General features: G+C 42.6%; 1 protein-coding gene and 1 long non-coding RNA gene across 4 annotated transcripts in view; one reads left to right on the top strand and one right to left on the bottom strand.

The window, feature by feature from the left end:
- Positions 1-12848: 12848 nt before the first annotated feature.
- LOC125324046 lies at positions 12849-16527 on the bottom strand. Its single transcript, XR_007202770.1, has 2 exons — positions 16434-16527; positions 12849-16184 (listed from the first exon to the last, which is right to left on the bottom strand). It is a non-coding gene; the product is annotated as an uncharacterized LOC125324046 (long non-coding RNA).
- A 682-nt stretch (positions 16528-17209) lies between these two features.
- Positions 17210-21915, top strand: part of ATG5 (autophagy related 5) — a 75975-nt gene continuing 71269 nt past the window's right edge. Inside the window, exons 1-2 of one of the 3 annotated variants that reach the window (XM_048299430.1) lie at positions 17210-17291; positions 17958-18118. In XM_048299430.1, the coding sequence (XP_048155387.1) occupies positions 18011-18118 (108 nt within the window). In that variant the 5' untranslated portion in view covers positions 17210-17291; positions 17958-18010. Of the gene's footprint in view, positions 17292-17957; positions 18119-21915 lie in introns of those variants that run through there. The other 2 variants (XM_048299431.1, XR_007202736.1) reach the window with 2 other exon arrangements.

Below are 21915 nucleotides of genomic sequence, written 5' to 3'. Positions count from 1 at the left end.
CTTCTTCGGGCGCCAGTGGGGGAACGCGGGGCGCCGCTTGGGCGCGGCGGCGGCGGAGGGGCGGCGGCGGGGGGCGGCGGCCGCCCCCTCGGGCTCCGAGTCCTCCGACTCGCTGCGGCCGAAGAGGCGCTGGAAGCGGCTGCGCCGCGCCATGCCGGGCTCCGCGGGGCTGTGCGCGGCCGCGGGGATCTCCCGCCGGCAGCCGGGGCGGCAGCGGCAGTGGGGGGAGCACGGCGCTCTCGGGCTGTCCGCGGGCATGGACGGGGCGGCGGTGGCAGCCGCCCGCCCCGGTGTATGCGTTTAATAAGGAGATTCCCTCCCTCCCTGCCCACCGCCGGACGCGTCGGTCCCTCCCCGCGGAGCGAGCCGCGCAGCGCCGCGGCAGGCGGGCTCCCCGCCGGTCGCACAGGAAGGGAGCGGCCCACGTGTGATCCCTGCCCAGGGTGCGCATTAGGGGCCATTATCTTGTTGTTGTTTTCTCTAACCCTGAGGTGTGCCCCGCGCCCCGGACACTTGTGCAAGGCGCGGGGAAAGGCTGCGCGCCCGCCCGCACCGCGCCGGGGGCTCCGCAGCCTCCCGCGGCCGCCCCCCGGCCCCTCCTAATTTAAGGCGAAAAACATGAATAAAGAAAGTCAGCTCTACAGCCGAGGGACTCAGGAGCCAGCACACCCCAAACCTTGCAGCGCTACTTTTTGTCTCGGTGCCCGCCACGTTAATTAATTAGCTGCTTATCCCTCTCCCTGGGAATAAATTGGCTCTGACCGCCCTGCTGGCTCGTTATGCCGAGGAGGACGAGGAAGGGATTCCGTAGGGAGGCAGAGCCGCTCCCGCGTGAAGGGTCAGCCTGAGACACCTTGCAGAGGGGAGGATCGTGTCAGGTCGTATCGTGACCAGCCCCTGGCAGGACCTGGCTATCCCATGTGTTCCTCGGTGCTTTTAGGAATCTTCTCTGAAATGACCCTGAGGTCCAGCTTTCCTTAGGAAACACTGTTGTGCGCTGACGGATACCGTCTGTCCTAAATTGCGCCTAACAAGCACGCATTTGTCTGATGTAAGGAGCTTTCAGGGCACTTGTGGTTTTAGTTCTGATTTTTGCTTGCTACTGATGGGCCATGGATGTTACAATGGTCTGCTACAAATACTAAGATGGCGTAATCAAAATGTTGGAAATCTGTGTTCTGGAAAAACTTTAAATTCATCATACAATAGTCATTTTAAGACAATAATTGACAAACACTACATAAATTGATGGATATAAGTTAATGCTGGTTTTTTATGGCAGGAGGAAAAGGATGTGAGCAAGGCAGGGGAACACAAAACACAGAGGAGTTGGCTGAGCAGCTAAGTCTTACCTATGCTGCTGTTTTACTCCAACCAATATGTACACCTGTTTGGGCGGCAGATTCAGTTCTTTTCTGAGTTGTAATTTATTTGTTTTGTGATTAACTAAACAGAATGACTTAAAAAGAAAGTGATTTTCCCCAAAATTAAATATGTATCGTGCCAAAACTGGGCAGAACTGGAAAGAAATATAATTGTACCCTCAGGAACTGCATAAGGAATTGAGAAAAAAAAGTCAGTTTCAGTAAAGCAAGCTACATAAGCATGAAAATCATAGAATCACAAAACACTTGAGGTGGAAAGGGACCTCTGAAGGTTGTCAAGTGCAGCTCCCTGCTCAAGCAGAGTCAGCAAGGGCAGGCTGTTCAGGACCATGTCCATTTGGATTTTAAGCATTTCCAAGGACAGAGACAGGAGACCTGATGGCAGGTAGAAGCTGTCCTTGACAGATGGCTAGGAACAAAGCAGAAAGTCCTGTCTGCTATATCTGGATAGGATTTTGGACATTGGATAGACACTGTAAAGATTCAAATAGCTATTCTTCTCTTATTTTAGCCTAAAATTATTCCATTCTACTTCCTTGACTAGAGGACCACAGCTGTCATAACCATGGCATTTTCTGACATTCACCATTGAAGAAACCGGATAAATATACTATTGAGTCTGTGTGCTACATTTCCATTTAGGTGCCAGTTATAATTGGGACTCTGCTTTGCCAGAGCAAAGGTAAATTAATTGGTGTTGGTGAACCACTTCACCTAAACAGCACTGGAGAGCAAGGAGTCTGGGCCACTTCAGTTGTGATGTGTCCTCTCCCTGACACTCTACCTGTTAGGTACCTTGAGTTCATGGCAGACCAGGCAGATGAGGGTATGTTCAGCAGACCTGTGCTACTTCATTCCACACCAAAAAAAATAGGTGTGTTTGGCCTGAAAATATACAGTTTAAATGACAGAAGAACAAAAATGGAGAAGTACAAGGCACACTTTTTTTCAAATCCTCTTAGATTATCTTGGCAGGGTCTAGATTAGCATTAGCAGCAAAGAGTACCTAGAAAATGTGCAGAGTTACCTATCTCTCTGGAGAGACACATACAAGAAATATGCATTCCACATAAGCCTTGAGGTATCTGACGTTTGTGCTTCAGTGTTAACATACCCTAAAAAATCCTGATACACAAAAGTAAGCGAAGGGGTTTGGTTGTTAATATTTTTCAAACTTTGGGCAAAATTAAAGTCTGGTTGTTAAATATGGCTGTGTCAGAATAATGTGTGATTTTGATCCAAACATATCTGTGGAGGCCCAGTACTTTTAGTTGTACCTGACTGATGTAGAAGGTTTGGATCTCTTAATTCAGGAAAGGCATTTTTAAGACCATTAGCTAAGACAGACATTCGTAAGAATTAGCCAGTCATTTAGGAAATTTTAAATGATGGTCATGTTTATGTCAGCAGCCAGTTTATGTCAGTTTAATCTAGGCACATGCAACAGAACAAGTCAGTCTAGGTTTATCTGAACCAACACAATTTTGCAACATTTCATAGTACTTCATACCTTAGAAAGGTATTATGCAACAAATTATCCTTCTCCTGTTTGGTATCATTCCAGCATGGTGAAAAAGAAGATGATTGAGTATCTAGATTAGACTTTGCCTTACTCAGTATCCGTTTAGCTTGACTGCAACCTCTATGTGAGATTTAAAAAAACCAAAAAAACCCCAAACCTGAAACATGCTAATATTGGAGTTACAAAGATAATCTGATAAATACAGACTTTGAAGTTGTTACAGAAATCAACTAACACACTGGTTGAGATAACACTATTTATTCAAATAATTGATTCCACCTTTTTATTTTTTCAAACCAGAAACAATCACTGTTCTAATATAAAACTATTCCAATAGCTCTGAAACAAACAAACCTCCAGTCTAAAACCCATACACAAATTACAGAAAAATAGGAATGGATTATCATCAACTTTGTCATCAATTTTTTTTCTTTTCCAATACAACAGATGTGTGAAATTTCCTTCAGAAACGGTACATGCATGCAAACATTTGAGATTCAGATAATTTCCTGTCAGAATATATGAAGACTGCTTTGGATTTCTACACTTTGGAGTTGGTGGTAAAAGGGCAATAAAGTACACAGGGGCCCAAATCCTGCCTGTGTCCCACATAAAACACCTAAGTCCCAAACTATGGTCCTGAAATCCCACATTCATTTGACACCTAACCCTGCAGGCACTTAAATTCCAGGGTTGCCTCCCTGTTTGTCTTGAAAGTGCCCCAGGTACTTAGGGATTCACTTCCCCACATGCTCAGAGTTGCCTCAGTCTTCACAGGACTGACTGTCTGGTGCCTGCTTCTTGCCTAAGTCTGACAAGGGGCTAAAAACTAGATATTGCTTGGCCTTACTCTCTGCTGGGACTCCCTGTGGTTGCATATTTGGATCTTATTTAACTCATGCAGCAGGCTCTGTACAAAATGCTATATTGGCTTCCATTTTTTTCCAGGAGTTCCAGGTGTGATGTAGAAATAGTGATGGAAATGGTAGCCTTAATTCAGGAATATCCTACCTACAAGAATATGTTCTATCTCACAGTCATATCACCACTAATGTTTGTTTTCTGGCCCAACAAGAGACTAGAGGTTCCCTGGCCACACCTGAAAAGAGGACTGAGTCCCACTCCATGCCTTGAGAAAAAAAGGCATAAATTAGTGTCCTCAGTAAATTATCAGACATGGCGGAATGTGGGTGATCACCCCTGGGGTTTAAAGACAGCCTGGAAAATGCAACTAAATATTACAGTCAGGAAAAGCCAAGGCTAGGAACAAATTAGTTCGGGAACGTGGCAGCCAGAACTGTAGCAAGAGCACTACCTAGGAAGCCGGGGAAGCAAAGAGACCATTAAAACAAATAGCAGGGCAAATCCCTTAAAGGGAAGCAACTCCATGTCACAGGGCAAGACTTTGGAAAAATGGCAATAGCTTGACAGAGAGTAGGACTAAGGAATCTGGAAGCAACAGACAGTGATGAGCTTCAACCAAGAAGTAAATTTGGAAGTCAAGCATTTCTGGGATTGCCTTACGTACCTGGTAGGTGGGGCAAAACATCACTCAGGCTCAGAAGGCAATCATTATTGGCGTGCCAGTTGCCATGACTTACCCTGGTCTGTCTGGTGGCCAAATTGCTGGATTGCCTGAGGGCATACACAGGGGAGCACACAGGCACTGCAGCTCAAGTAGATGGAAGTACCTCAGGCTCTGAGGACATTTTGGAGTGGGGGTGAATTTACATAACCTCATGCTCTGAATTTTGTTCTTGTACCCACTGTGTAATTACTTCACGCAGCAATTTAGATTTGGGTGTTGGATGCTTTTGGTCCTATTTTAAGTTGCCTGGTTCCCATCATGGTTCAATTTGGGATCTTTGGTATTTAGGTTCATCTGTGAGCTAATACCTCTCTTGAAAGCATGCAATGCCCATCTCTTAGGTGCTAGTTATTGATCAGATAAGTCAAAATTGGATGTGATTCTTATCAGGGTCAAGATTTCACCTTTATTTTTCTGATAGCTTTGGCTTAATTTATAACCCAGTTATTCATGAATATTTCTGCCAAACCCATTGACACTCTAAGATCAATAAGATCTAATAAACTGAGTATTCCACAGCAGGTGGGTGTGGGTAGACTTTTTAATGGGAAATTAGCATGTTCAATTAATCAATTCGATATTAGCATGGTTTTTTATTCTTATTTTTGCTGTAGAACGCCAAAAGTTTATCTGAGCCTTTGAGTTGCTTATATATTCACGTAGATGAAAAGTGTCATATAGACCTCCCTGCTATCCATGTATCTCCTGTCAGCTACTCAAAGAAGAGTACTACAACCCATCTTTGGGCCTTTAAAGAGCCTTTTGCATTAGAATCCTACAGCTCAAGGGAAGCAAGCAGAATAAGTCATGTATATAATCCATGGGGTTGTATAAATTCAGTGCTCACCCATTAGAAGTGTCCCACAGTGAGGCCAAGGTATAGCATGTGGTCTTTGACTTCAACATGAAATTTTACAGTGCTAACCAGAGCCATTGTAGGTTTTTTTAGCATACAAGAGAACTACTTCTGCATCAATTACTACCTCCACATAATACTCCCATCGTGATGCTAACAGTGAGAGTGCCCTGTTTGGTTTCAACGCCAGCTAGGTGCAGCCCATAAGTCCAGGCAGATGGCCAAATAGATTTCAGTTATGAAATGTTCAGGAGTTCCCAGTGTTGAATATCCCTCTTATTCTTGCTAATACATCCATGGCAGTAGTTTACATTCCTTCAGTTCACAGGAAAAAAAAAAAGTCTCACAGAAAACATTTCTTTCAGGGGTTTTCTTCTCTGTTACCTGCCAAGTGCTTTTCTCATCCTGTTAATGACAATCCAGTGTTACTTTTCTTTAATGATAACTATCTTTCGCTGAAGTGCCGTGTCAGTACAAAGTAAAAACAACACCTACAAGTCACTTCGTTCTTGCTCTGAGTATCCAAGTATTCTGTTCTTCTGCCCACCTGTAGAAGATTAATGTTTCCTCTGTGCATTTTTCAACTTACAGTTTCTTCAGATCTTTCAGTCTTTGGACTTAGCAGTTTGCAATAAGGGTTTACATAAAGATTCTGAGTCTGGTCTCAAGCTGAACACTAATATCTGTAAAACACTTCATGTGTGCTATGTCAATGTTGCTTCAATATAGCATTTTTTTTGGCATCTGGAGATTTTCAATAAGTGGTTTTTTTCCTCCCCAAAACTGTAAGAGGGGAAGATAAAATAGCTATGAGAAAACAGACTATATAACTAGTCAGAAACAAATGCTGTGGATGCTACTCAGAGGAGAGAACATTCCACGTTGTGGCTGCTTTTTTTCTTTCCCGTCTTGGTGGGAAAGGAGGAGGGAGGTGGGACATGCTGCTTCTCATGGGAGCAGAATGCCACTGATTGGCAGCATCATCAATGCTACTCTGTGCATCAGGGGCTCCAGCCTCCTCTGGAGTTTGAGTAAAAGGAAAAACAAAAAGGATGTGAATTCTAGTACTGTTCTCCTGTAGTCACAATTTAAAGGCATACTGGTAAGACCATATATTAATTCAATTAGAAAAACACCACAAATTAACATAATAATGAGGCATTAGGAATATAATACTGAAAAATTGTTAATTTACTGCTTAATATCAAGATGTGCTTATGTTTTCCTGAGTAGATATAGCTTGGCTGAAATGTATATATTTCCAGGCTAATATTTAATGGCTTTGTTTCTCTTGCTTTCCAGTTTAGCACTGGTCAGTGTGCATAGTACTGTTACACTTTCATGCTTGCCCAAAAGCAAAGCTATAGGTCATGTTCTTCTCTGGTCTAAATTTTTGATTATCACCTAGGTTGAAATTGATTTGTCACCCTAAAGAATAATTTTTAATTTGTTTGACTAAATCAGAAATGGCATTCTATTATATTTTTACCATATTCTCATGGAGATCTATCAGCCAGCATGGCTTAAGTTAGAATAGAATCCTTTTTAGTTTTTAAGAAGGAAGGCAGAAACCACCAGAAAATTTAAAATTTATTATTTCATAGAGATTCTAGGTATATTACTAAATCAATAGCCCTGAAAATTAAATACAGAATTACCAGTTATGTATAATTGCTCATACTGCCTAACAGATGGGCTGGGAAATGGACAAACATGAAGGAAGGTGCTCAGTATCTTCAGCAATTTACAGTCTAAAGCCAATGTGCTAAAGAATGAAACGTAAGCACAGATGATTAAATTGCTATGGGATATGAGCATCCTGTGACAAATCCAACAGCTATCCAGTCTTCTGTAACCTAGACGGGTGCTAAAGAATTTGCAATTAATATTAAGCTGACCAGATGTAATCAAAAGCGTAACTGTTCTTATGTATCTGCAGAGAATACAGGAGCATTACTAGGAAGTTGAAACTGTCTGTTCATAGTTATGTTTACCAGTCACTTCTTCCTCCTGTATATTACACAGGGTCTATAATATAGATCCTGTGAAAACCATCAGCCTCTGTGCAGCCGTCAGCTCTGTCCTCTTTCCAGATGAATCTAAACCTTGCACCGTCCCATGAAAATTTATCCAAAGAGGAGATGTTGAAACAGCCTGATGAAACAAACCAGTTATTGTGAGTCCCAGGGAGGAAAAGCATGAAGTGGTAGAGCTGTTCGTCAGCATTTGCTTTTCCCAGGATAATCAGTTGCGATTACAGAATAAGGATGTAATATTTAAAACAAACACTGAGAGTGACTGTGAGAATGTGGGTCAGTAAATTTCTGCCATTAATAAACAATAATTAGGGAGTTATCTATCAGCTCTTCCACAAAAAGATAGATGAAAGAGAATGAGTAAGCTAAGCTAAGTCTTTATAAACATGCCCTTCCCAATAAGTTATCAAGGAAACTACTATGGGTTCAGCAAGAAAAAGGCAAACAGAAAGAGTAAGAATAATCAATATGAGATGAAACAAGGAATGGACTTCCTTAAACCTCTCTAATAAGATTAGTCTTATTTAAAAGACTTCCTTCTGTAGGGGCCAGAGTACCCACCTGCAGGTCAGAGCAGCTGTCAGGAAGCTGATTGCTTGGGCCCTGGTGTGGGACACCACAGAAGGACAAACAGTATCTTAGGATTATTGCTATTTATTACTGCCTTTTCACTGTTACTGTGTACTTCTCCTTACCCATCTGGGCACAAGTGTTGCTGTCAAAAGAGACCGGGAGCAGATCAAAGACAACTGCTGATCTCTGAGCTGTGGTAAAGCGCCAAGGTGGTGTTCCTCTTTGACCCTACCAGTTAAGGATATGGGCTCCAAAGGAGGATGTTTTATGCAGACCAAAGCCAGTGTAGCTTTGGTCAGACAAAGCTGACCAAACAGACAGGGAGAGCCTCTGACTTCTATGTCCATGGATTATCTTCTGGGAGTGAGGACTGGTGGGAAGTGATGGCACCAGCATAAGAAAGAAAGGCGAGAGCATCTTTCTCAATAGTCTTGCTGTTGAGAAAGGTTTCTAAGCAGGTTGATCAAAGTATGCAGATCAGAGCCTAAAAAGAAGTGGGAAAACAGGTTGAATTTAAGATGCTAAGGGAAGCAAGGAAAGTACATAGCAAAGACCTGAACTTCAGGAGAGTGGACTTCAGCTTAGTCAGGGAATAGGTCTGCAGGAATAACTTGGGAGCCAAGAAAGAAAACAAAAGATTGGTCTTCAAATCAAATCAAATCAAATCAAATCAAATCAAATCAAATCAAATCAAATCTCCTTGAAGCATTGAATCAAATCTCCATTGTGACTGCACAAGAAGATGGGCAGATATGGCAGGAAGCCAGATTGGCTGAAGAGGGAAGTCCTAGCTGAGCTCAGACATAGAAAGGAGGCTATCAGGAAATCTGGCAGCATCACCCAGGAATTCAAGAGTTGAATTAGGAAAGCTGGGGTCAAAACCACCAAGGAACATAGAGGACAACAAGAAGAGCTTCTACAGATAAGCAGCCCTGAAAGAAAGGTGAAGAAAAGTGTAAGCTCACTGCTAAATAGTGCAGGCAAGACGGAAAGGATGTAGTGACAAATTGCATAAAAAAGACTGGAATACTTAGTGCCTTCTCTGCCTTGTTTTTTACTGCCAAGGTCAGGTCTCTGAGCATAGTAGTAAATTGTGGGAACTGATGCACCCATCCTACAAGAAGATCAAGTTAGGAAGAATTTAAATATTTCTGGACATAGGACCAGAAAAGATGCATCCACAGAAGTTGAGACAGCTGATGTATTTGTGAGGCTCGTCTTTGTCACCTTTGAAAGGCTGTGACAACTGGGGGAACTCCCCAGTTGCTGGTTAAAGACAAATACCACATCAATATTTAAAAAAAATCAATAAGGAAGGATTACAGCATGGTCAGCTCCTAGGAAAAGTCCTCCACATTTCAGACACATGAAGGACAGAAGGATGGCTGGAATCAGCCAGCAGAGATTTATCAAAGTTAAATCATCCCTGACCAACCTGATTGCCTTCTATGATGAAACGGCTGGGTCTGTGGATGAAAGGAGAGTAACAGATGTAGCTTATCTGAAGCAAGACTTTCAACACTGTCTTTTGTAGTATACTGGTAGCTAAACTGAGGAGATGTGGACTGGATGAGTAGACTGCAAGGGTAGTGAAAAACTGGCTGGACTGTTGGGATCAGAGAGTAGTGGTTAATAATTCAATGTGTATTGGATTTTCATGCCAAGGTTTTGGTAGCAGGGGGCTACAGTGTTTTTCTATGGGAAGGTGCTGTAAACTTCCCCCATGTCCTACAGAGCCAACACCAGCCAGCTCCAAGATGGATCCACTGCTCACCAAGATCAAGCCCATCAGCTACGGTGGAAGTACCTCAGGGATAACAGATTTAAGGAGGGGAAAAAACCACTGCAGAAACAGTAGCAGAGGAGTGAGAAATGTGAGAGCAATAGCCCTGCAGACACCAAGGTCAGTGGAGAAGGAGGGTAGGAGGTGCTCCAGGTGCCACAGCACAGATTCCCCTGTGGCCCCTGGTGCAGACCATGGTGAGGCAGCCCATGGAGGTCCATGGTAGAACAGATATCCCCACCTGCAGCCTGTGGAGGAGCCTACGCCAGAGCAGGTGGGTGCCCAAAGGAGATTGCAGCCCTGTGGTAAGCTTACGCTGGAGCAGGCTCCTGACAAGGCGTGTGGTCCCATGGAAAGGAGTCCATGCTGGAGTGGGTTTTTGACAGGACCTGTGGTCCCATGGAGAGGAATCCACACTGGAGTAGGTTTCTGACAGGACCTGTGGTGAGGAGTCAATGCTGGAGCACGACTGCTGGCAGGACTAGTTACCCTATAGCATACCCCTGTTGGAGCAACTTGTTCCTGAAGGACTGCACCCCATGGAAGGGACCCACTCAGGAGCAGTTCATGGTAAGTAGTGAGTGATCTTTCCCTGTCCTTATGTTGACCCATGAGCCTTTCATTATGTTCTCTCTCCCCTGTCCAGCTGAGGAGGGGAGTGATAAGAGCGGCTTTGGTGGGAACTTGGTGTCCAGCCACAGTCAACACATCACAAAGCCATGTAATATGTTTATCATTGACCTGGACAAGCTGGAACATACACTTGTTGGGGTTTTGGGTGATACAAACTGGGTGGGGTGAAGTGACTGATATGTTGGAGGGCTGAGCTGTTATTCACAGGGATCTCAGCAAACAAGAGGATGGAAGAATCGCGACGTTCAAGAGAGGCAAATGCAAACTCCTGTGTAAGCAGTGAAAATCAGGCATACACTGGGCTATATTAGACATGGTGTGGCCAGCAGCTCAAGGGAGGTGATTTCCAACAACCCTTCCCCCCCTCAGCACTGATGAGGCCACTAGTAATTATACTTCTTATGGAGTAAGATAGACGTTAGGATTTTTACTTTTTTCCACTATCAACTTGAACACCCATTCTCCTATTTTATGTGCATGGCATTCTTACTTTTTTCCCTGAGAAATCAGTGATTTAATAGCTAACTCATATAACAAATGTTGTACAAATACAGCCAAGAGGAAAAGAAAACCAGAAAAACTTGCATCCAATATTGATTTTATATTCACTAAAAAGTCTTTGTGAATTTAAATCTCCATAACACACTTTATTAGTGGAGAAACAAAGATATATCAGAGCTTCAGAACTGGAGTTATTGACACTTTAGTACTACAGAATTATCAAAGCGAATTTGGAATCACTGAGAAAAATTCTTTCCCTGGGTAAAACTACTGAAGATCAGCCAGTCGTACCCAAAAAACCCCTTTTTCTGCAATAGAGAAATCTTGTGTTTTATTACAAATCAGTACTATTTCTTTCAGAAATCTAAGAACAAAACTGTGGTCTGTGTCAGATGTAGTAAGACACATACGTTTACTGAGAATAGAAAATTACTTTTCTGAAGCTTTGATGACTTGGATGGGCAGGGAATCTGGGCTGGTGTCTCTGTGTCACACTTGGCACTGTGTTTATCCATGAACCCATATGATACTTAGTAGTTTATTGCAAGAGTAAGTCAGTTTTCATAATTTGACCAACACACCAGGTTGTAACAAGTCTAACTCAGATGCTTGGAATTACTCAGTGTAACACAGAAAAGGAATGAAGTCCTTATAGAAACGATTTTAATATAGAGCTGTACAGCAAGAAGTCTTCTTACCAAGGTATAAAAGATTACTCGTCAACAAACAGCAGTTAATTCTGGTTTCAGTTCTGGGAGTTCCCAACTGCTGGGTGACACATGGGTGCTTAGTGTCTCCTTGTACTAAGGGCTGGACTGCCTGTGGCTCAGCGGCTGATATTTCAACGGTATAAACAAGGTAGGTTACTGGTGAAATCTCTTCTTGCCTAAAAGTAAACAACCTAAAGGCTGTTCCAACTGTCAAACAGCACAGGATTATTGTATTATCTTCCTTCTACTTTTGTGTTACTTTCTGGCTGTGCTGTGATTCAGCACTAAGTTAGTGCTGATCCTTGATCATAAGTGGCTACATTTATGTATCATAGATGGAGCCAAACCTGTCCCATCCTGAGACAGTACTGACAAAGCCATTAACCTTTTTGTCAGTATTCCCAACAGAAAAAACCAGAAGCATCAGGAATCATCATCCTACCACCTTTTGAATGCCCTTCTTTGATAAGTGAGAATAGTTGACAGAATAAGACAGAATGCAGAGGGGTAAAAATCTAGCTAAGTGAACAACTGGCTGTTGGCATTGCCATTACATTTTAAAAAAGAAAGCTTATGATCTGATCTACATGCATGAGAAATCTCCATATGTACATACTGTGAAATTTTAAAAAGTAGTATTTCCCTTCCTCCTCACTAAGACCAAGAGGTCTTCATGAATCTAAAACAAAGTAGCAAAACCAAGAAATTTTGTTCAAGGTAAATAATAAGCAGCAGACCTAGAACTAGGATTTCCTAATGTCCAGTCCCTTGGTTTGGCAATAAAAGATTTTTTTGGTAGTCTGAAATATGACTTTGGAGTTTTAAGTTAGGACTAAAATAGGAAATGGGGGTTGGAACTAGATGTTCTTCAAGGTCCCTTTCCAATGCAAACCATTCTGTGATTCTATGAAATCAGCAAAGTAAAAAAGAGTTAACAACTGTGAGTGAAAACTAGGACAGTTGTCAGCACACCTGTTATTTAGACAAGAAGGAGTTTAAAACCAGTGTAGAATATTTCCAAATATATTCCCTGTTACAGAAAACAAATATTAGTAGGTGGGGAGAGCATGAAAGGAGAACTACATCCAGATAAGAGTGATTCTTTTTGCTCCCACAAACTTTAATTTATAAGCTGTATCTGGAAAACATTAAGTGCCATATCATAATATTTCCAGGAAGTTCTCAGATTAATGAATCAGCTTCTCATGTAATTAATCAAATTAACTATTCACTGGGAGTAGGCAACAATGAACTATTTAGCTAGATATAAATAGCAGCTTTATGAGTTTCATTTGACTCTTACTGTTGCATGTTAAAAGGTGTACATTAATGATTCTCACAATGTGGTTTTGTTTACACACTCAAAAGACAATAGGTAGAAGATCAAAGTACGTTTTGCTTTCCACTGAAAACTGTTAGGGAAGTGAAGGGAAAAAACCAATGGTGATTGCTGATCAGTTGCTAATAAAACAACACTAGAACAGGTTAAGTTTCACATATCTGTGTGTTTTGCCAATGATTTAATGGAGTTGCTTTACAGAGAGAGGAGCCAGGACTGAATAACTGGAATCTTTTGTCCAACTGTCAAGGCTATTTGTTATACATACACGTATGTATAACTTACATAAGTATATACATTATATACATACAAAGTATCCTTACTTTGTGGTATGTGTAGGTGACACAAAATACCAATTCTATGAAAGCACCATTAAATTCATTCCATGTGATCAAAACAATGAATATCAGTTATTCCAGTTCTAGCAAAATACAGAAGGAAATAATATTTCATGTTTTATTTCAGGTAACTTTTCAGCAATCAAATGCTAGCATGGTTTGCCTTTACCAGTATGTTCTAACTTTGTAGTTACTCCTGCTTGGAGAAAGGGTGTTGGCCTAGATGTCAGGAAAGAACTCCAGAGGTCCCTTCCAAAGTAAATTATACACTGATTCTGCTTACAAATCTTCATCTGCACTACCATTACACAAAAACACAACTGCCCACAAATATGTAAACCATCTGTTCAATTTCTCTTATTTTTATTAGAATTAATGCATCTTTAATTATAATCTTGTTTGTTACAAGCATCTTCACATTCCATATGTACTCAATAACAGGTATTTTGATTCAGTTGCCATTAGGCAATGACTCACTGTGTGGTGTCTGATGATGACGTTTAAAATGAGGGAATACTGCTTGAGGATCTTTGGAATTGGAAATATGTTTGTTGAGCTCTTCTCCTTCCAATTTACACTGGCCCATTGTGCCAAGTGATGGTGCAACTTAAAGCATTAGATAGCAATGTGGAAAACAATATGTCAAAGAAGTTAATTCCCTTTTAATTGTATTTATTTAGACATTACATCTTAGCAATTATTTCTAATGATTAGATTCAGATTCTTTATTTGTAGTCATAATAACAGCAAAGCTGGCGTTCACTTCAGGTTTAGTTTATTTGTTCAGTAGTCAATTATATCTCATGTGTTTATCTACAACCAATTTTGTCTCAGTAACAGAGCCTCATTCACCTATAGAACTATTGTCTTTAAAATCGCACATGGACAATGTATTTTGCTGTATCTGTGTCTGGTAACGACACCAGTAGGGCGTTTAAACAGGAAGATCATTTAAATAGCAAGTTATCTCACCTTATAACTTAACTGTTTTATTCTCTACCTGGCTTCTTGTATCTAGATCCAGCAAAAGACTTGGGTGCTTGATGGAGCTCAGTTTTCAGCCTATGAAGTGGAATCCGTATGCCTGAGTCAGGTGCTTCTGTTCCTTGTACTATACACGAGACAAAAATGCAAAAGTAAATGTTTAATCTGTTTGGTAGTTGCCATCAGTAATCAACAGAATGCTGATTACACAGTCTAGCTGGCCAATATCGTGCTTCAAGAACTGTAGCAGTGGGGGTTAAGTAGGACCTCAGGAGGTGAGCACAGGCAGCATCAAGGAGTCACATCCTAACAGTATCATTGATAATAACCTGCAGACTCCTGCCTGCCTGTGAGAAAAAAATCACCTGGCATTACCTTTAGTGATGCTGCTACAATGATCAATCAAACCCTTCAGCCTACAAACCCTACCAAAACCACCCTTTTCTATAGGAGAAATCTGAGGAGCTCATAGGAGGAAAGGGCAAAGACTAAACCTGTGGTTCTCCTTGATTTCCTGTAGGAATATCCATATGTGCAAAGCTTTCTGAAAGTTGGCAAATCTTGTAACCAGGAAAAATATTGGTAAACATCTTGTTATTTTTTTGTCTGTTCAGTCAGGGTTTTCTGTTTGTTTGTTTTTCCAGTGGTGCTGGCATCTCACAGCAGCTCCTCTGGTCAGTGCATCCTCCTGAGACTGGTTTCAGCAGATCTGTAACAGCATTAAGGGGATTCCTTGCAGAAACAGAGAAGCCTTTAGTAATGTGCAGTGCTTCCAGGTTGGATGTCTCTGTAATTTTGGGATCAGTTCTGTGCAGGTCTCCTGCCATTTCAGGTCTGCAAAACAGTCATTTCCACACCATGCACACTAGTTAAAACTTGTGAGTGCACACACAATACTTCTGGAGGAACCTCTCCCCTACCACCATCATACCCAACACACGCAAGGTGAGTGTAGTTGCCCATATTCAGGAGTGTAAGGGAACTAGTTCCTTCAGAGCATAAAGCCTTTGCAATACCACATGTGCTCTCTGCCTTCTTTCCCTATCCTTTGGCCATACCAAATACTAATTTGGTTTCTTCAGGTTTACAGCCGTTTACCTGCTTTTTAAATTAATGTGTCACAAAAACCTTTGGAGACAAGGCAAGGAAAGCTACCTTGTGTATGTCCCAAATCACAAAAGTGCCACAACTTAACTTTTTGCTTATAGAGCACTAGCAAGATTGTTTACGGCTCATGTTTGGAATATTATGTTTTATCAAAAAGAGGTCATCGTAACAATCTTATTTAAACTGGAAAAAAAAATTTAATGAGCCTTTCAGACCTTTCTAATCCTTCAGATGACTGAAAAAATACTAGAGTTCTGCATACCGTTGGATCGGCAACATACAAACTTATTAAATGCCTGTCTTTAGGTAAACCCCACCAAATGTCCGTAACAACTGCAGTTAGTTCCCGAATTCCCGAAGACTCCTTCAGCAGCCGTGGCCACTGCATGACATCTGGTGGCGACAAAGCAACATGGCCAGAGCGTGGCACTACTGAAACTGCAGCGTGAGCACTCGCTGAAACCACACCGTATCAGCTCTCCTCCAAAAGCGCCAGAACTCCCGCTGTGAGATGTTTGCTGCAGTTGTACATCTTGCCACGGAACAACCCAGCTTTGACAACTGCTAGTGTGTAGCACAACAGGATACATATTTTCCTTGGAGCTATGATGTTCCCCGCCACGAGCGTTGTTCTTCCCCGGCACTCCTACAGCTGTACGACATCGAGATGGGGATTTGCAGAGCGACAGAATTGCGGGAGATGTTCTTTGAAATGCAGAGGTGGCGTTCACTGCGAACTTGCGCCTACTGAGCTGATAAAAACCAGAATGTTAGCAGCATGATGCTTTGGTATGTGAGAGATGTCACTGGTGGCAACAGGTTCATCCTCCTGTGAACATAGTATAAAATCACAGAATTATAGACTATGAAGGGCTGGAAGGGATCTTAAATATGATATAGTCACAATCTGCCCTGCCATGGGCAAGGACACCTCCCAGTGGACCAGGTTGCTCAAGACCTTATCCAACCTGGCTTTGAACACTGCCAGGCTGGGGCATCCCTGAGCAACCTATTCTAGTGCCTCACTACCCTTACAATAGAACTTCTTACAATAAGGAACTTCTTCCTAATACCTTACCTAAATTTCCCATCTTTCCGTTTGTATTCCTCCTTGTCCTGTCATTACAGCTCCTGACGCAGAGTGCCTTTCCGGCTTCCTAGTAGGCCCCTTCAGATACTGGAAGGTTGCCATGAGGTCTCCACACAACCTTTTCTTCTCCAGACTGAACATCCCCAACTTTCTCAGCCTGCCTTTGTAGGGGAGGTGCTCCAGAGTCCTCTTAGCTTTGTGGCCTCCTCTGGACTTGCTCCATCTATCACGGTGGGTAAGATCTACTACAGAAAAAGTAATAGAATATTCCTAGTTGCAAGGGACCCATCGAGTCCAACTCCTGGCCCTGCACAGACACTCTATAAAGTCACACGATGCGCCTGAAAGCATTGTCCAAACGCTTCTTGAATTCTGTGAGGCTTGGTGCTATGACTGCTTCCTTGGGGACGTAAGAAAAAGAACAATCGGGTAAGAGAAAACAGAGAGACTAAGTGCTCAAAATCCTCAAACCCGCGGTCTATGGGCTCAGCGACCCCGCCGATGCCTCAGGAGCGGGCCCATGGCCGGGTCCAGCACAGCTGCAGCCCAGCGACTCTCCGCCTCCCGCGCTGCCGCCGCAGCAGCACCAACAGCGCTCTAGGAGCGGCTCGGGACTGACTCCGGGAGCAGAGCGACACCGACTCCCGGCTCCAGCCCTTCTCCAGCCCTTCTCCCCAGGCCGGCCGAGGCCCCGCCCCGCCGCTTCCGGCGCCGGCGGGGGCGGGCGCGCGCACCGGGCGGAAGGCGGGCGGCGCGTGCGCGGGGGCGTGGCCGCGGCGGGGGCGTGGCCGCCGCTCGGTTCCTGCCCCGCGCGCGGGCGGGCGGGCGTCGCCGGTCGCGACAGAGGTAACGGCCCGGCCGCGCGGCCCCCGCCCCGCCGGCGCCCGGGACAGCGCGCCTGGCGCTGCCGCCGCGGCGCTCCCCGGCCCGGCCCCGTGGGGCGGGAGTGCCGCTGATTCACCTCGGGCGGCTGCCGGCAGTGAAGGAGGGAGGGAGGCGGGCAGACAGACATACTGAGAGACTCCACGGGGCCTGGCCGGGCCCTGGACACCCCCGGGTCTCAGCGCGGCACTGGGCGATGCTGGGGCCCGTCCTGCGGCCTCGGTAACCCTCCGGGCCGGTCCCCGCCCCCGCGAGCCCCGCTCGTTTCGGTGTTCCCGCCCTCCCGTCTGCCGACGTGGGCTCTGCCCCTGGCACAGAGGCCTCGGGGTGCCGGCGCTGCCGGCTGACTGCGGGGTGGTAACGGGAAAGGACCTTTTGGCTCTGCGGGTGGGGCGTGGTGCCCCCTTAGGAAATGCTCATTTATATTTCAGTCCTTATCCACCATGTGTTTGTAGTTGAGAATTTAATTCATCCCGTTCTTTGTATCAAGTGATGCATTTAGTGCCCCGGTGACAGCGTTGGTCAGCCTGCGGGAACGTAGCTATGGAAGAACCTTTAACAAGATGTATTTTATCTGCAGTCGTGCTGACTTGTTTTTTTTTGGGGGGGGGTGGGGGTAATGGGTTACAGTTGTAGCTGAAGAAACAAACTGATCTACATGTACTTCACTGTCCATTGGAAGAATGACAGATGACAAAGATGTACTTCGAGATGTGTGGTTTGGGAGAATACCGACCTGTTTCACTCTGTATCAGGATGAGATAACTGAAAGGGAAGCCGAACCCTACTATGTGAGTATGACAAAGGTAGTCACAAATAGCCCAATGCCATGGTTATGTTTGTTGCCTTCATTCTCATCACGTGTACAACTGCATGTCATGAAAAAACCCAGCTTTTTTTCTTACTGTTCCTGGTAGCTTCTGAAAGTAAACATATAGTCATGCTGTGTGATTTTGTCTTTCTTCACAGCAGATTGAAAACTTCAGATTTGTTCCACTAGTGAGAGAAATTTATCACAGATAATTAAGATCGGTGAAAAAATTCTGAGAAAGTCAGTGAGTGACTAGGTAAAGGAGGAGGCTGTATGTGAGTTTGTATGTTCTTGGATAATGAACAATCGAAGGGAGAGAACTTCTTTGTTAGTGCAGAAATAACTTAGTCAGAGACTTATGAAATATTAAACATTACCTGTGTAACACAAACTCATAATGAACACTGGCTCCATGGATGACTTCTGCTCATTTTCTTTTCTTTAAATGCTAGCAGCCATGAGAGATCTAGCTCAGAAGTGAGAAAAGCTACTCAGAGCACTGCCTGAACAGGATTGCTAGCTGGTGATAAAAAAAAAAGATGATGGATGTATTTGAGTTGTAACATGGAAGTGCCTTCTATAATTGTGTATTTATTTATAGTGTTCTCATCAGTTTTCATTCTTTCAGCACCTAATAGACATGTATTTGAGAAAAAAAGTGATATGCAAATTTGAAATGTAACAAGTATGTGGGAGGGAAATCTTGACCTTTTAATTTTTATGGGATTCTGAAATTCTTACGTTTTATCATATCCCATTCCACAATAGATAGAACTTTTTTTTTCTGTGTTCAATAGCATCTTTGTGTCATCAGTTTCTGATTTGCATGTGTTGTTTTGAAACATGATAAACTATTAGTGCTTTTTGTTCAGCAATAATAGTACTCATCTTTGTATATTTTAGTTCCGTCACTGGTAAAAGATAAGCACTTTACTTCATATTTGACCTATTGCCAAATACATCTAAACTACCTAGAAGTCTCAGACTTTAAATTATACATATGAGTTAAAATATGTTTGCATACTTTGTGTAAGAGCTACACAAAAGTATGAGTTAAAGTTTAGGGGCATGCAGCCTTGATCTGTTTTACATGGGCATGGAAACCATGAAACCACGTTATCTTTGTGGTATGGCCAGCTTTCTAAGTCAAGGAGATGGTTTTAAGGTTGTAGGATTTCTTTTATTTACTCCTTGTAAAGTGTGCTCAAAAATTCTCAATGCTTAATTCTTTCTTTCTGTGAAATCTGGTTACTTACAGATTACAGTTCTAAAATTTTAGCTTCTTCATTTTTCAGTTCATGTTGGAGCTGATAATACAGCTTTGCGTCTTTGGAGGGACCAAGGATTTATAGTAGTATGAGGCAGAATAGCAATCAAGGTTTTAAATCGTGGTATAGTTCTGATAGTCTCAGAGTGTGTCTGCATTAATGTCTTTGTTCAGATCTGGAGTGCATTTAAAATAAGTCTTCATTTTTTCCACTTCCTGTGCCCAGGCTGGCATCACAGAGCAGTCTGATAGCCCATGGGCCGTATCATTTTCACGTGAAGCTGAAGCAGCAGATGGGCTTCAGCTGCTAATGGACATTTGGTGTATGGGAGCAAACTTGAGCTAAATCAAAGTAAAAGATCATCAAACTCCCTAAAATTATGGGTTAAGTATAAAAGTATATGTAGTCAATATTCCAGTCTTTGACATCAGCTCTTCGGCTTTACTTGTCTCTCTCTTAGTTGTTAGTATAGATACATGCTCTGTATTCCAGACTGCCTTTTGTAAATGGAAAGACTACGTGGGAAGGAAATACTGCCATCATTAAGCTGAGAGAGGATAAAGGATTCTGCTCTGAGGAACTTGCTTTATGAACATGAAGGATGACATGGACTTGGAGGGTGAGGGGTTAGAAAAACAACCCAGAGTCTGTGGGATGGGTTTTGATTTGTTGTGAGTGGTGTGACAGGAGAGCCATGTCTGTCAGATGGGTTAGTGCAGCACAGGAGTGATGCATGTGTGTGTCACCTTCTGGCACTGCACGGGGATAGGACAAGTAATTGAAAATTAACTTGTCTATCTTTTGGAAAGAGTAGTGACATAAAGACTGGGCAGCTCTGGTAAAACACTGTCCTGGGTCTTGCTACAGTCAAGTCAGGTAGGTTTCTGCAGTTACTCGAGAAATGGATACATAATTTTCTTTGGAGTGTTTCAAACAGATACTTTTGTTTTGAGTGACAAAGTATTTAGGAACAGTTAGGTGGAACTACTTTTGTTGCTGATTTATCTTAAAATTGCTATGCATTGTATTTTAAAATTATATACTGTTTGCCTCTTGGTGCAAGCAACACTTAGAAAGAAAAGAAGGAAAGAAATATACAGGAAGCAGAGACTCATTGGCTGAGACTTGTCAGGCGTATAAAGAACAAAACCACAGCAGGGTACAGCCTTAGAATGATGCTCTGCCCAAGGGACTGGTCTTTAGCAGGACCACTCTTTAGCTTGCTCGATGTCAAAAGTATTATTTTGTTAAGATGTCTGTAGGAGTGAACAACGTGAAGCCATTCCACATTAGGATGCTTTGTTTCAGCTTCCTCAATACTTTAGCGATCAGACCAGTCCAGTTCCAGTTAAATCTGTAATTTTTCTGTTTTAGGGCTTTCCATGTAAAAATACTGTATTTTCTGCAGCAAACCCTGTGGAGATACCTGGAGAGGTACTCTGTTTACACGAAGTTATATTGCAAGTATTTACTTAGGCATTCAGAGTTCTTTGTATTTCATTTAACCTCCTGATGAATAAGAAAACATTCCTGGTTATTGTGATGAAATACTGTAGCAATATACAGTGTGCAAAAGGAAGGTGTTGCAGTTTGTGTAATTTTTGGGGATGGCATTTAGGGATGCCTGCGAGGATCTATTCTGCTTGGTGATGTATTTGGAGATTGAATTTTCTTAATTTAATGAAGAGAACTCATGATCTTATTCGTTATCTTTCAGTGGGTGGGGAAGCGATATTAAAAGGGGTAACAAAGTGAAAATGTATTTAAACTGCTGATTTTAAAGATCTCACTTAACAGATTTAGTATACTTGTAAATCTCTAAGATAATTAAAGCTAGAAGAGTGGTAGAATTGGATCCTTTCTCCCATTGAAGGGGAAAACTATAGCAAGGTAAAAGAAGTGGGGAGACCAAACAAAGAGCTCAGTAGGTTCTACAAGTGCTTAGCATCTCTGAAAAACAGGTAGTCCCTCTTAACCCAATTAACTTGGATTTTGTACAGTTTTTGTTGAGGCCTTTTGGGAGTGCTGGCCGTGTTCTGTTAAATTCAGTTAAATGCCATTGGCTATTGTCTGTGGTCTCTGTGTTGAAGTAGAAACTGGGTTGTTCTTTCACAATACAAACTAAAGTAGAATATTTTACAAAGGAAGCTATGCAGTTTAAAGGATTATGCGGAACACTGTTGCAATAAATAATGCTTTAATATATTTATCAATTCCAGCATGACTGTGCTACATGCAACATGCTGAAAATTGGCTTTTGTATGAGTCCTAGTAAGTCTTATCAGAGTACACCAGCATTAATTTAACTGTACATATCATGCAGAAATAACATGAAATTATTACCAAAAAAATATAGGTTTGATTGGTATAGCCTGGACTGTATTGTCTCAAGAACAATCAGTGAAGATAGGTGGAATGAGATAAATAAAGGATAAGCTTATGTTGTCATTCAAGTCATTAAAGTACCAAACAATTTTCACTTGAGTGTGTACATAACTTTATCAAATTT

This window comes from Corvus hawaiiensis, chromosome 3, assembly GCF_020740725.1.
Source record: "Corvus hawaiiensis isolate bCorHaw1 chromosome 3, bCorHaw1.pri.cur, whole genome shotgun sequence".
Classification (NCBI taxonomy): Eukaryota; Metazoa; Chordata; class Aves; order Passeriformes; family Corvidae; genus Corvus; species Corvus hawaiiensis.
The sequence above is the reverse complement of the archived record's forward strand: the minus strand, read 5'-3'. Positions and strand labels throughout refer to the sequence as shown.